Source organism: Colletotrichum chrysophilum, assembly GCF_026319265.1.
Source record: "Colletotrichum chrysophilum strain AFK26 chromosome Unknown scaffold_5, whole genome shotgun sequence".
NCBI classification, from domain to species: Eukaryota; Fungi; Ascomycota; class Sordariomycetes; order Glomerellales; family Glomerellaceae; genus Colletotrichum; species Colletotrichum chrysophilum.
Genome location: NW_026517292.1, coordinates 463,868 through 478,088, shown reverse-complemented (window position 1 = coordinate 478,088; position 14,221 = coordinate 463,868). Strand labels below are relative to the sequence as shown.

Genomic DNA, 14,221 nt, shown 5'->3' with positions numbered 1-14,221 from the left:
CGTGTTATGTCTTATCCCTGCTTTTCCTGTGAAGTTTCATAGACATAAGTTCCTTTCCTGATCAGATCAACCTTAGTCCGGTGCAAATTAAGACTCAGATAACGTTCCTCCTGAGCTCTGCTGTATGCCTCACTAGATATTGATGCCTTCCTCTCCTGCTAAGCTATCAGAAGTGATGTCTGGACCTGCTTATCGCAGCAGGATAGGAGGAACGACGATCGGGAGATGGCAGCTGGTTGTATTATCTTAGAACGGAAATAACGCGCGATTGAAATGTTACATCAGTCAGACTAGTGTGGATGCAATTCGCGGCAGCGGAATGAACCTGATATCATCGGAAAGACCCTCGGAAGGTGGGGCCATCTGCATCCTACCCCATGCATGAGTTTCCAATCGATGCAAATGCAGTTCCGTTGGTCGGATTATCTGATGATGCTGCTGCTTTATTAAATAGAGGGTGTATACTTCTTCTGATGACCCGGCTACTCCAGGTATGTTGAGCCATCAGATCACACACTATCATGCTACGCCTCAGAAGAATTTCACGGACAAGTCCCTCCAGCCGCAGGGTTCTGGCGAGCGAAGGTCGGCGATGTTTCGCAACAAACACAAATGTTCCGTTGATCATCGACGGCAGGGACATCGAAACCCAAACTCGATTTGATGTGACAAGCCCCTTGACTGGGACAAAGATCTGGTCGTACACTTGTGCTACGAAACAACATGTCAGAGATGCAATTCGAAGTGCTCAGGATGCGTTTCCTTCCTGGTCTCAAACTAAGGCATCACACCGTCGAGATATTTTTCTCAATGCTGCGAACATCATGGATAGTAGGAGGAATGAACTGGGAGATTACATGCATCATGAGATTGGTGCTGGGCAAGATTATCAGGATTTCATTCTAGGCCTGGCCATCGAAGGATTCAAGGACACAGCCGGAAGGATTTCGGGAGCAGTCTCAGGCGTTCTACCAGAATCTAACCTCCAAGGAATGAAAGCCATGGTATGCAAAAGGCCGTATGGCGTTAATGTCGGAATCGCTCCATGGCAAGTTGATGTTCGATGACTCCATCCCCTGCTGACTTGACGGTCTCTAGGAACGCTCCATATCATCTGGGGTTGAGATCCGTTCTTTTTGCCTTGGCAACAGGAAATACAGCCATTTTGAAGGGAGCAGAACTGTCGCCTAGATGTTACTGGGCTATTGCCGACGTCTTTCGTGAGGCTGGTCTTCCTGAGGGGTGCTTGAATCTCATCTTTCACGCACCCTCGGATGCGCCAGCTATCATTGACGAGCTAGTCAGTCATCCGGATGTCAAGAAAGTCAACTTCACAGGAAGTAGTCAAGTTGGGAGCATCGTTGCGGAGATGGCTGGCAGACATCTCAAGCCGTCTTAATGGAGCTCGGAGGCAAAGCGAGTGCCATCGTGTTGCCAGATGCAGACCTTGACAACGCTGCGCTACATTGCGCAAAAGGTGCCTTTATGAATGTGAGTACTCAATATCTCACGTAAATCGAGAATTGGTCACTAAGAGGTGGGAACTTAGGCGGGTCAAATTTGCATGTCAACTGAGCGTATCATCGTTCACGAGTCCATAGCGGACAACTTCCATAAGGCGCTCGTTGTTGCGACCAGAGATCATTTCGGATCTAAAGACTCGACTCCTGTGCTCGTCACAGTGGCGTCGGCACGTCGAAACCGGGATCTTGTTGCGGATGCGATGTCGAAGGGGGCAACCTCCATGACGCCGAAAGAGCAGCTCGGCGGACTGCCCGAAACTCGAATGGCGCCGATGTTGCTGAAAGATGTACACAAGAAAATGACATTATATCAGACGGAATCATTCGGTCCTAGTGTGTCCCTTTTTACCTTCAAGTCCGAAGACGAGGCAGTGAGTCTTGCCAACGACACAAAATACGGCCTCAGTGCGTCCGTCTTCACCAGAGACCTTGGAGCTGCATTTCGCATTGGAGAGTCCCTAGAGTCTGGTGCGGTTCACATCAACTCAATGACCGTTCATGATGAGTATTCGTTACCTCATGGCGGAGTCAAGCAGAGTGGCTTTGGTCGCTTCAATGGATGTCAAGGGCTGGATGAGTTTATGTACTACAAAACTATCACTTGGATGGAGTGATCAGTCTCACGCGGTCTATCATGAAAGACATCCTCTTACTGCCTGCTAATTAGCGTTTGGAGTCAAGACAAAGCAGAACTGGGCTCTGCGTATTTTGCTCAAGACTTTGGCGCGAAATATACGTCTGTAGGCTTTTACCGCTTTCTGTGTCTATGAGGCAATGAGTTGCCCGCGTACAAGGGCAGAGTTCGTTCAAGTTTGCACCGAAAAGAATGACTTCTGTATGGCTTGCCAATCCCATGGGTCAATAAGCAACATGTATCCGAATACGCGTATGGCTTCAAATGCCGACATATACTCGTAAATTCCCATGCCAATCACTTTTGCCCCGCATTTTGATCTCCAGACTTACACCATAATCAAATGTCGAGCAACTGTGAATGCGAAAGCGAACCGGTTTGGTGGCTGAGCGAGGCATCATTGCTTCTCGGGGTAGACTATGACGAGACACAAACCGCAGTCGACCTCTGAGAAGCGCACCAAGGCGGAGCCGGCTCTTCTCATCGTACGGCATGATGAATGTAACCTTGAGCTGTGGTCAATGAAAGCAGCTAGCTGTACGCGGATATTCTTCCTGGATTTTCGATCCACGGTCAAGAATGGTCGTCTTGAACATGGAGAGAAGAGAAGAATTGCATCATGCGAGGGAAAGACTCAGTAAAACCTCCCAAGTATAAGTGTTCGCCATCTGCAATCCCACAAAAATGATTTCTTGGAACAAAAGCCTCTTCACCTATCACCTCATCGGCAATATTTCGCCGTGATACCGTTGAAATGAGGCCTCATCTCTTCAGCTGGCTTGCTCTCTTGATGCTCCCCTGGGCCCAAGCCCTGATCACCCGAGCAAACACCACGGCCCCAAGTCAAGATGTAGTGACATGGGACTACCACTCCCTATTCATCAATGGCGAAAGGATCATCATCATGTCTGGGGAGTTCCATCCTTGGCGCCTCCCCTCTCCAGGCCTATGGCTCGACGTCTTCCAAAAGATCAAAGCTCTGGGTTACAATGGAGTTTCCTTCTATGTCAACTGGGCCCTAGTCGAAGGTCATCCTGGAGAGGTTCTCATGGATGGAATTTTTGACCTCCAGCCCTTCATAGACGCCGCCGTCGAAGCGGGGCTCTATCTCATTGCTAGGCCCGGGCCATATGTCAACTCGGAGCTATCTGGCGGCGGGTTCCCTGGCTGGCTCCAACGAAACAAGGGCGAGTTGAGATCCATGGCGCCTGACTATCTTAACGCTACTTCTACCTATGTTTCCAAGGTTTTAGAAGTCATTTCTGCAGCTCAGATCACGAAAGGGGGCCCTGTCATATTGGTCCAGCCCGAGAACGAGTACAGCTTGGCAAACATACCGAACATCGCAGAGTCTTACAAAGTTCTTGACCCAAAGTACATGGAATTCATGAAGAAGCAGTTCCGGGAGAATGGTATTGAACTACCCCTGATCAGTAACGACGCCTTCCCTTTGGGAAACTGGGCACCCGGATCTGGCGAGGGGGAATTGGATATCTATGCTCACGACACATACCCCCTTTACGGTGGATGTGAGTCTGCCAAGATGCGAGATACTAGACTCCAAAGCTGACTTACTTCTCAGGTGGTGACCCAGCGAACTGGACATCTCTGACCCCATTGAGTCTTACGTACACGTACCAGAACCATCTCCAACAAAGCCCGAGTACCCCGTACTCGATATTGGAGTACCAAGGCGGCGCACCCGACCCTTGGTAGGTCCAACTCATCGCTGCCATTTTACAATCGGTAGCACTGCTAAACAGACACAGGGGTGGCGTTGGGCTCGACAATTGTGCAGCGCAGATCAACCAAGACTTCGCCCGTGTCTTCCTCAAAGACCTCATTGGTCGATCCATAAAGATACTCAACCTCTACATGGTAAGTAATTAACCTTAGTCCATTACCTTCAGAATGGATCTGACAGACCAAATAGACATTCGGCGGTACAAACTGGGGCAATATGGGCCACCCAGAGGGATACACCTCCTATGACCATGGCGCCTCTATCCGCGAGAACCGCGGAATCGATCGCGACAAGTACAGCGAGGCGAAGCTTCAGGCACATTGGCTGCATGTATCCAAGGCCTACTTGACTTCCGTACCCGAAAACGCTACGACGACGGAATTTGTCAGCACACCTGAATTTCAAGTCGTTCCAGTGTCAAGCAACGACACGCGATTCTATGTGCTCCGTCATGTTCAGTACGACACATTCGAGAGGACGGGTTACACGCTCACTGTGCCCACGACTTACGGTAATGTTGGGCGGTGAGCTGTCCCTCCACGGGCGCGACTCAAAGATCCACGTCACGGATTACGACGTCGGCGGTGTCCATCTGGTGTACTCTTCTGGTGAAATCTTTACGTGGAAGAAGTATCAAGACAGGAGATTGCTGATTCTATACGGCGGAGATGGCGAAGAACATGAGTTTGCCGTACCATCGTCGTTGGGTGAGCCAATCTTTGAGGACGGGGTCAATGTGACAAGCTGCGAGATTGACCGACTGCGTATTTTTCACTGGAAAGTCCAGGAATCTCGGCAAGTTGTATACTTTGAGGGTCTGGAGGTTCATCTTCTTTGGAGAAACGACGCTTATAAGCACTGGATTGTTGATCTCCCCGACCCGGCGACGGGGGTCGTCTCGCCAAGGGAGGGTGAAGCTTCTGTCATCGTCAGAGGACCATATCTCGTGCGCAACGCAACGTTCTCCAACAACACTCTACATCTGACTGGAGACCTCAACGAGACCACGACGCTGGAGGTCCTCGGCGGCGTACCCGAGAACGCCTGTCTTACCTTCAACGGCCAGACCCTTGAGCCTCTTCGACAAACTGGTGGACGCATTGAGGCCGACATCTCCTTTCACACACCAGACCTCGCACTCCCGGACCTTCATTCCCTGAAATGGCATTCCACCAACTCTCTCCCTGAGATCCAACCCGACTATGATGATTCCGCCTGGACACCAGCATCCCTGACCGAGTCCAACAACCCACGAAATCTCACAACCCCAACGTCTCTCTACTGCAGTGACTACGGCTACCACGGCGGCTCCCTCATATACCGCGGTCACTTCACCGCTTCCGGCGCCGAGTCCCTCTTCAACATCACCACCTCCGGCGGGCAAGCATATGGACATTCGGTCTGGCTCGACAGCACCTTTCTTGGCTCATTCAAAGGGGACCCTCACGTATCTAACTTTACCCAAGCATTCCAACTTCAACCCCTCGATGCAGGAAGCGATCACACCTTGACTGTGGTGATTGACCACATGGGTATGCCGATGAACTTCTACGTTCACTCTGAGGCGATGAAAACGCCTCGCGGAATCCTCGACTACTCTCTCGCCGGACACCAGCAGTCTGACATCAAATGGAAGTTGACCGGAAACTTTGGAGGCGAGGGGTATGTTGACAAGACGCGAGGGCCCCTGAATGAGGGAGCGATGTATGCTGAGCGGCAGGGGTACCATCTCCCCGGCGCACCGTCGTCGAACTGGACGGTTGCGTCCCCCTTGGAGGGAATCACGAGCGCGGGCATTCAATTCTATACGACGATATTTGACTTGGATATGCCGGCTGGGTACGATATTCCGCTTAGCTTTGTGTTTGAGAACGTGACGAACGAGGGGAAGCCGGCGATCTTTCGAGCGCAGCTGTTTGTGAACGGGTATCAATTTGGTGAATACGGTAAGATCATGAATTTTACAACCTCCGCATCTTGTGGGAATCTGGGATAACTAACTTGCTGTGTAGTCAACCATCTCGGCCCGCAGACCCGCTTCCCAGTTCCTGAGGGGATATTGAACTACAATGGCGTGAACACGGTTGCAATCACCTTGTGGGCATTCGAAGCGACGGGAGCTCGCCTTCAGGGCCTCCAAATTTCAGCGGACCATGTCATTCAGTCGGGCTATCGAAAGCCGGGCCAGACGAAACAGCCAGGCTGGGAGACGAGACCTGGGGCTTATTGATGACCAGGTGCGGGCGCGAGGGCTTCAAAAACAATCTTCGGGACAATGGACGTCGTTACTTTGATTCTTGTATTTATTAAAACAGAGGTGATTTTTCTTCATCAGATCGGATCCTAATTGTTGTACATTATCTGGCCGCGAGCCCACCTTCTTTTGGGCGGTCGCTGACACAGGTCTCTTGTCTTCTCGTCTATAACCCTTTTGTCGTTGAAGTCTTTGCCGCAACCGACCGTTGCAATCGACCGTTTTTTTTTCAGGCTCAACCCCAGACTCCTCGTCTATCCATCAAACGCCGTGCCTCGTCAAGGCTCTTTGTATGTAGTTAAGTGTTATTTATTTAAGCATGTTGTCGAAAGCAGGGATAAGGGTCTGCGCCAGCCAGAAGGAGAAGACCAGCTTGGGACCAGTCATGAGGAGCTAGAGAGGCAAGCTATTAGCTGATGCACCACGTCAGGCATGAACGGAGTTTCTGTTTACCTTGGGGACCAATCCCTTGAAGAAGGCGGTAGCACCCTCGTTCTTCATCATGTTAGAGATGATCCTGAAGCCGGTCTCGGGGTTCTCGAAGTTGCGGTTCTGGATACGGGTCTTGATGACATCGAGGGGAGCGGAGACGAGGAGAGATGCGGAGGCACCGGCGATGGAGGCGATGAAGTTCTGGAACCACGAGGCCTTGTTGTAGTCGCTCAGGCCGAACATGTACTCCTTGGTGAAGGCAGAACCACCGAACAGCTGTTGTTGCGATTAGCCATGTGCCTTGATCATGCTAGGTTTGTGTTGTACATACCGCGAAGGAGCCAGGAGCGTTACGGGCGGCAGTCCAGCCCCATCCTCTGTACAGGCCGAAGCCCTCGTCGGCGACGATCTTGAGGACACCACGGCCGCGGAAGGCCTCGGGGTTGGTCTGTCTCTTGATCTTCAGGACATCCAAGGGAAGGAGGACGATCTCTCCAATTCCGATCAAACTGTTGCCGTCGGCCGTCAGTCGCCAAACTTCAATTGCGCAATGGTGGGGTATCTGTCGACTCACCTGCCAGCGGTGGAGTGCATGATGGCCTTGCCAGTCTTCTTGCCGAAGGCATTCTCAAAGTCCTTTCCGTAGTGCTGGTTCAGGAAGTCCCTGGCGACGGGCTGGCCGCCGTACTTGTATATTCTTTGCAGAACCTTGTAGCCGGCGGCGTAGCCCAGACCGGGGAAAAGCGACACGAACTTGCGACCGAGCGGGGCAGAGGCCTTGTCCTTGAAGATGACGGCGTTGAGCTGGTCCATACCAGAAACCTTGAGACGAATGCTTGTGTCAGCTTTGCGGCCTCAACGTCCAGTTCGGGGATCCTTCGTTGTGCTGGTGTACCTTGGTCTGGTTGCTCATCAAGCGCTTCGCGATGGTGTCGACCTAGAGCTCCATGTTAGTTCCCCATCCATCATGATTTCTGTTTGGTGAAGAGAAACTTACGGGGTGGAAGACAGCCAATTCGGCAATACCAGCGGAACCTGTGAGAATCGTTTCGTCAGCGCGGCCGAGCTTTCACCTGTGTCGCAGACACGGGCGCAAAGGGCAAAAAAAAAGTGCTCGTACCGGAACCCAGTAGTCGCGCGGTGTTCGACTCCTTCTCCTTTCCTCCGGCCATAGGGGGAGACATCTTAAATTTATATAAACAAAAAAGGTTATCGAAAGAGTTAAGATATCCTTAGTTGGAGATGTTCAGGCTCCGGAGGTTTGTCGTCGATTGGCACGGCGCTCGAGAGGAGGAGAGAATGGGTCGCGGGGAGCAAGACAAGTTTTCGACGACTGCTGGGAAATTTTTACTCACAGGTCACCACACTGCCCGAACTCGCAGCTTAATTTTTGGCCCTGCAAGGACAGGGACCCCTGTTCGCCGAGCGCCGGGAAGTGGAGACGAGACTAGCACGCCAGCTCTCGGTACCGCACCTAGCTCCGACCGACCCCATCGTTGCGACGCCGACTTTCGTCACAACTGGGAATGCCTCACTATTGTACTTCAGATAGATAGTCCAGAATTGAAAAACTCCACTGTGACTAGATCGCGACCGCCAGAGCGGCGATGCTTCGTCTTTGTTTCGGGGGTATCTATCGTCTTTTCCTTACTGTAACCCTGAATATACATGTACTGATGCAAATCCTCATCTAATAGTCTCTGAACACAGACACAAGGTCATCCAGTCTCATGACATGACCGAGGAGCTTGCTCTGCAGGTCCAAGAAAGTGCTGTACTTGTTGTAGTGCTCCGCAGTCATGACCTCTTCCTCTTTACCCTTCACGTCCCGTCTTTCCACGAAAGACAGAATGTTACGCTCGCGGTATCGGTGCACCTCGAGATTTTGGAGGCATCGAAGCATCGTCTTGTAGTAGTCGTCGACGAGCTGACTCTCAATCCTCTCAATATCAAAGAACCAGAAAAACATTGTTCTTGTCGCGGTCCTGCTGGCATCTTTGGGAACTTCCTGCACATCGACGAAACCAGCCATTTGCATCGCAAGCATTTTGCCCTGGACATCTTGCTTCTTCATGAGAGCAAGCGAAGGGAGCATCTTCTCGTCCAGCTTGCCCTTGTCACGGAGAATCCGTGTCAATCGAAGTCCATGCCTTCCGAATGACTGCTCAATAACAGCATCCACCTCCGTTTGTTTCAACCCTTCCATCAAAGGCTTGAAGTCCACCGTCCATTGTCCTCGGCCTTGGCTGCCGCAGTGACGCAAGAAGCCCTGTCTGCTTTCCGCCAACAGCAGTAGATGCTGCCGCATTTGATCAAGTCTGTTGCCGCCAGGGACATCTTCGAATTTGACCTTGGTTTCTCTAGATCCCTCGCCATCATCTTCAGTATCGCTGTCGGAGCCATCTCGCCTAGTACCGTTCGTCTGTCCACGAGTAGGAGCTCGCGCGGCTCTTGGGCTTTCGTCAAATGAATCATCCGAATCATACATCAGTGGGCCTGGTGCTGCTCTGATCTTTTCGGCGCTTCTAAAGTCGATCTGATCCTGGGTGGCCTTACCAACTCCCAGAGAAACGTCAACGGAATCGTCGAGATTGTCGAGTATTTCGAGACTCGTAATAGTGACTTGTCGTGAGTTCGAGCCAGGGCCGTCACCCTCATTATCGGTGTCGATCCTTGGGTCGAGCTGACATCGAGACATTTGCTGTGTCAAGAGACGCAACGCAGTGTGGTAAACTTGGCCGGTGATTTCACCGAACGCATCGGCGGCGTACTGGGCGAGTCGCTGGTTTCGCAATTCGACTAGACACTTTTCGGTGTTGACTCTGAGAACAATGTGCGGCTATTTCAGTCAGTAAGATGCAGACTGAACATCAATGGGACAACCGACCTCGAGCTCGGAGACATCGTCTTCGTACTCCGACGCCTCCCTCTTTCCCTTACCATTCGCGAGTCTCCTTCGCTTGGTCGGGAACATGCCTCCTCGGCCGATTTGGCGCTTCAGCTTCTTGCTCTCTTCCCGAGCTTCTCGAAGACGCTTCGAAACTTCAGTCTGCATCAACTCCTTGTTGCGCGCTGTTGTTCTCTCGCCCGGGGGTGCTTTCGTAACTTCCTCCTCGATCTCCCGGTAAACGTCCTCCGGATTTCTGAACGTCTTCGGCCCGACCTGGTCCACAATCTCTGCTGCAACCAAGCGGCTCAAAATAGCGTGAATATCGACTAACGAATGCGAGTGGCCATTGGTCTTCGGCTTCGGTCCATCTCCATTGGCATGGCCGTTTGTGTACTCGCCATTTATGCCTGCCCCGTTTCTCGCCTCGAAAGCTTGCGCGAGATCCGATACCCTTGCGTGTCCTAGTTGCATGATCGTCTGTACTACCTCCTGCTCGGCGGGGCCATACTCGATACCGACCATCTCGATGATCTTTCCCGTTCTGCAGAGGTTGTAACATCCATCGGGATTGGCTTCGTAGACGCCGGTCGTGTTGCTGGAATCGGATTGATGATATACAAGGCTCTGCTGCACCAGAACCGCAAGGCCGTGTCGCAGCTGACGTGGGTTCAATCCGGTGGATTGGACAAGGGTCGCGATGTTCGATCTGCCTTTGCTGAACAGGACGGCTAGAATTCGCTGATGGAACAACACATGTCAGCACGATTTGCGACGCATTGCAATGGAGTGATGCGATTGATGCACTCGCAGCAAAAATCGACGGGGGCATCCTTACCGCTGGCAGCTCACCGCATATGTCGTTGACGAGGTGAGCGCAAAGCTCCGCGCCGTGTTTTGTCTGAAAAAAAGGTAAGAAACGGGATTATGGCGATGGGATGGAAGGACTTACCACCAGCATTGTGAATGCGGTTCGGTTCGATCGACTCTAGAGATTCTCTCACTATCCCTAGAGCTGCAACAGAGGCTACCTAGAAGGCATTGAAATAATGCAAGGCCGGTGCTGTGGTAGGAATAGCACTCGGCTGGAAAATGCTGATATTGCTGTCGCAGAGTGTGTCGCGTCCGGGTGACAGAGGGACTGAATAGAGTATGGAACTTTTTTTTTCTGAGCGGCGGGCCACTCAAGGCGGGGTGGGGGACAAGGTCGAAGGAAAGCGCCGAGTCACCGACACAGTCATGGAGCTTGGTGGTGCCTGAGTCCCAATGGTGACTCTGATGTGGGTGTGAGTCGTGGCTAGAACTCAGGAACGGACAAGGTACTTTTAGTGCGGTGCCACACTTCGCGATGGAGGCTTATGTAAGACCCGATCTTCGTCTGCACCTAAGAAAAGAATTGCAGACGCACCAGCCTCATGCCGGGCAGGGTGCAGTGCTTACATAATGCATATCTACAACGTCAAAAGCACAATAGTGGGGTCGGCGGAGGTAATCAGCCGCACGCTCATTGGCAGCTCGGGGAGAAGGCAAGTTTTCATCACGTGATTAGAAGAGTGACCCGTAGCTAACCTCGTTCGATGGATCGAAAATTGGTCGGGATTGTAACGAGGCACTTTCTGTTGAAGCTCCGACGAATTGAGCGTCACGCAAATCGGAACTGCCAATTCACGGCAACCCCATCACCGCAATGATTTCTAGACCGACTCTTGCGAGGTCTGCGCAGCAGGCTCTCCGCAACTCGAGCTGTGCTCGCACAATCTCGGGTCGCCGCTTCGCCAGCGCCTCTGCTGGTTCCGGCGCCTTCGAGACCTCCGATGCTGCTGGTCTCAAGGTCGCTGCCAGAGAGTCTCAGGGCCCTACTACCAAGCTGGCTATCGTAGCCAAGGCCGGTACCAGATACCAGCCTCTTCCCGGTCTGGCCGCTGGTCTTGAGTCCTTTGCCTTCAAGGTATGGATTTATTGCGAAACCACCCTTCCAACCCGTCATTGGACTTGGCAATATAGACAAAATGCGCTGACATGCTTTCCGATCGACAGAACACACAAAAGCGCTCTGGACTGCGCATTATCCGCGAATCCGAACTCCTCGGCAGCCAATTGACCGCTTACCACACCCGCGAAGCCCTTGTCCTCGAGGCCAGCTTCTTCCGCGATGACCTTCCCTACTTCACGGAACTTCTCGCCGAGGTTGTCTCTGAGACCAAGTTCACCAGTGAGAATGGCCGATATACTTGGTAAATATGCGACGTGCCTTGGCTAACGGCTGTTATAGCGCACGAGTTCCACGAGGAGGTCCAGCCTGTCCTTCGCCTGAAGCAGTCTGGCGTCAGCGCTGCCGCCCAGGCTCTCGACAACGCCCACTCCGTCGCTTTCCACTCCGGCCTCGGCTCTCCCTTCAACCTGACGCCCTCGATTCCCATTAAGCCCTACCTGAGCGAGACCGCCGTTGCCGACTTCGCTGATGCCGCCTACGCCAAGCCCAACATTGCCCTGGTCGCCGACGGTGCCTCCGCCGCCAACGTCTCAAAGTGGGCTCAGCAGTTCTTCAAGCAGGTCCCCGCCGCCTCCTCTGGAAAGCTTTCCCTGAACTCCGCTGCCACCAAGTATTTCGGTGGTGAGTCGCGTACCTACAGCGCCAACGGCAACGCCCTGGTCATCGCCTTCCCCGGTGCCGTCAACGGCCAGGCCTCCCCCGAGCTCGCCGTTCTCGCTGCTCTGCTCGGCGGCAAGTCCAACATCAAGTGGTCCCCTGGTTTCAGCTTGATCTCCAAGGCTCTCGGCCCCGCCCCGGGCGTCTCTACTTCGACCACCAACTTCGCCTACTCTGATGCTGGCCTCCTGGCCGTTCAGCTTTCCGGATCTGCCGCCGGTATCCGCAAGGCCGCTGAGGAGACCGTCAAGGCTCTCAAGACCATCTCCGAGGGCGCCGTCAGCAAGGAGGACCTGACCAAGGCTATTGCCAAGGCTAAGTTCGAGGCTCTGGAGGCCACCGAGAAGCGCAGCGGCAGCATTCTGCTCGCCGGCTCTGGCCTCGTCCACAGCGGCAAGGCTATCGACGCTGCTGAGTCCGCCAAGTCCGTCGAGTCTGTTACGGCTGAGAAGCTCAAGGCGGTAAGCACACCCGCAGCCCAACTGATTGTATGTATGACTTTGAGACTAACAAAATCCTTAGGCGGCGAAGACGATTCTGGATGGCAAGGCTAGTGTTGCTGCGGTTGGTGATCTGTACGCTCTGCCGTACGCTGAGGAGCTTGGCCTTCGTGTGTAAGGGGCAAATTGGCCTGGTCTCGCAGTAGTCGAACGATCCGTGTATCAACAGTCAAGCATTTGCGGTAGATTGGGGAAATGTATCCTTTGTGAACATATGTAGTAGAATTTTCTTGTGTCTGCCTAGCTTGTCTGATTCCCCTATGCCATATTCCCCCTTTAATGAGCTCGTCTGAAATTTCATCCGACTGATGCACTCTACGCAGTATGCGTCCTTGCCAGGAGCGTGATGGACAGTAAAGTATGTGGTTAACGATGAAATCCTTCATTTTTGAGTGAAATTGCAGATGGGATGATCCCACAGTGTGAAGTGGTGTTTATAGCGGGTGTGTCGATCTCGTTTGTTTCGCTCACGCATGGTTGACGTAATGTACGCGGGAGGCTCCTTCATGGATGGACCCCGAGTGCAGCAAAGCTGCCAATCCAGCGCCAAAGCATCCCAATGTTGAGCTGTAAGACATGGAATTGAACCGGCAGCGCTGGAATTGCAAATAGAAATTGACTCGTCTACGAGCCAGGAGAATCGAGAGGGAGGAATGGGCACAGTCGCCCATCCAAAGCCATTTAGCGGGGATTTATCTTGAGGTAGCACCGAAGATTGGACGGGTTGCAAGGTCATAATTGAGTTGGAGAGTCACTCCATGTACTTTGTATCAATTGCCCTGCCAAACACACCATACAGCAACGTGACCATGTTCGGTGAAGCTGCTGTATCGCACTCATGGCTCTGTTAAACGGCTGTCTGACAGGTTTCTGGCAGACTTTGGAGTTGGTACGGTTTGGTCAAAAGCCACGACGTCTCAGGGAGCGAGGGCAATAACACGGCAGTCAAGTCTTAACAGATTGTTGCTCGAAACACTGCTTTGACGTGAGGGGACGACACAGAGCACGGCCCCCCCCCCCCCCCAATTGGGGGTTGAAGTATGTTCTTAAGTCGTTGCAGGTGCAGACGTAGATTGGCAGAGAGTGGAGGCCGCTCCCGTCCTAACTGCGGCGAGGAAATAAGGGAAGGAAGGAAGGTTGAACTAGTATTCGTACCTCCCTAGGTAAGAGGAGACATGGGAACACATCACACAACTCTGATGCGCTTTTGATTAAGGTAGGCAACCAGCGTCACATACCTTACTTCACGGCGAAGAGGGAACCAACCCAACCTGCTGTGCTGTGGCACTGGTAAGGAGAGATGTCTCGTGCTTGGTAGATTGCCCTGGCTGCAGCGGATTGGCTCGCGGGCCCGTAAACGACCAAGGGGCCACTCATCTGTGACCATCCCCCGGGAGCACTATCCGTCCCACACCACAACGCCCGCGCCTTTTCCTTCGCTAGTCCCCGTCCCCGACCTGAAAGTGACAAGGCACAGGGTACACCGCACCTCAGAGCACTTCCAAGGGCAGCAGATGTACCTTTCTTGGGTTCCCGCCCTCGGTATTTTACCTACGAGGCAATTACCAGGGATCCAAAGTTAGCATATTGGGGGACT

General features: G+C 52.8%; 4 protein-coding genes across 4 annotated transcripts; 2 read left to right on the top strand and 2 right to left on the bottom strand.

The window, feature by feature from the left end:
• Positions 1-2,911: 2,911 nt before the first annotated feature.
• On the top strand, positions 2,912-6,131 carry COL26b_001239 (uncharacterized protein; the record flags this gene model as incomplete). Its single annotated transcript, XM_053174194.1, has 6 exons — positions 2,912-3,686; positions 3,740-3,869; positions 3,927-4,035; positions 4,091-4,417; positions 4,458-5,847; positions 5,914-6,131. 6 exons carry the CDS (start codon positions 2,912-2,914, stop codon positions 6,129-6,131), a joined length of 2,949 nt encoding a protein of 982 aa, XP_053041904.1.
• A 333-nt stretch (positions 6,132-6,464) lies between these two features.
• On the bottom strand, positions 6,465-7,771 carry GGC1 (Mitochondrial GTP/GDP carrier protein 1; the record flags this gene model as incomplete). The annotated part of the gene is made up of 7 exons (XM_053174193.1): positions 6,465-6,548; positions 6,609-6,863; positions 6,919-7,096; positions 7,162-7,409; positions 7,483-7,524; positions 7,585-7,622; positions 7,708-7,771. The coding sequence occupies 7 exons, from the start codon at positions 7,769-7,771 to the stop codon at positions 6,465-6,467; spliced, it is 909 nt and encodes a 302-aa protein (XP_053041903.1).
• A 506-nt stretch (positions 7,772-8,277) lies between these two features.
• COL26b_001237 (uncharacterized protein) lies at positions 8,278-10,435 on the bottom strand (the record flags this gene model as incomplete). The annotated part of the gene is made up of 3 exons (XM_053174192.1): positions 8,278-9,426; positions 9,475-10,215; positions 10,427-10,435. The coding sequence occupies 3 exons, from the start codon at positions 10,433-10,435 to the stop codon at positions 8,278-8,280; spliced, it is 1,899 nt and encodes a 632-aa protein (XP_053041902.1).
• Positions 10,436-11,161: 726 nt separating this feature from the next.
• QCR2 (ubiquinol-cytochrome c reductase core subunit 1) lies at positions 11,162-12,742 on the top strand (the record flags this gene model as incomplete). Its single annotated transcript, XM_053174191.1, has 4 exons — positions 11,162-11,422; positions 11,512-11,686; positions 11,747-12,585; positions 12,647-12,742. 4 exons carry the CDS (start codon positions 11,162-11,164, stop codon positions 12,740-12,742), a joined length of 1,371 nt encoding a protein of 456 aa, XP_053041901.1.
• Between the last annotated feature and the right edge of the window lie 1,479 nt (positions 12,743-14,221).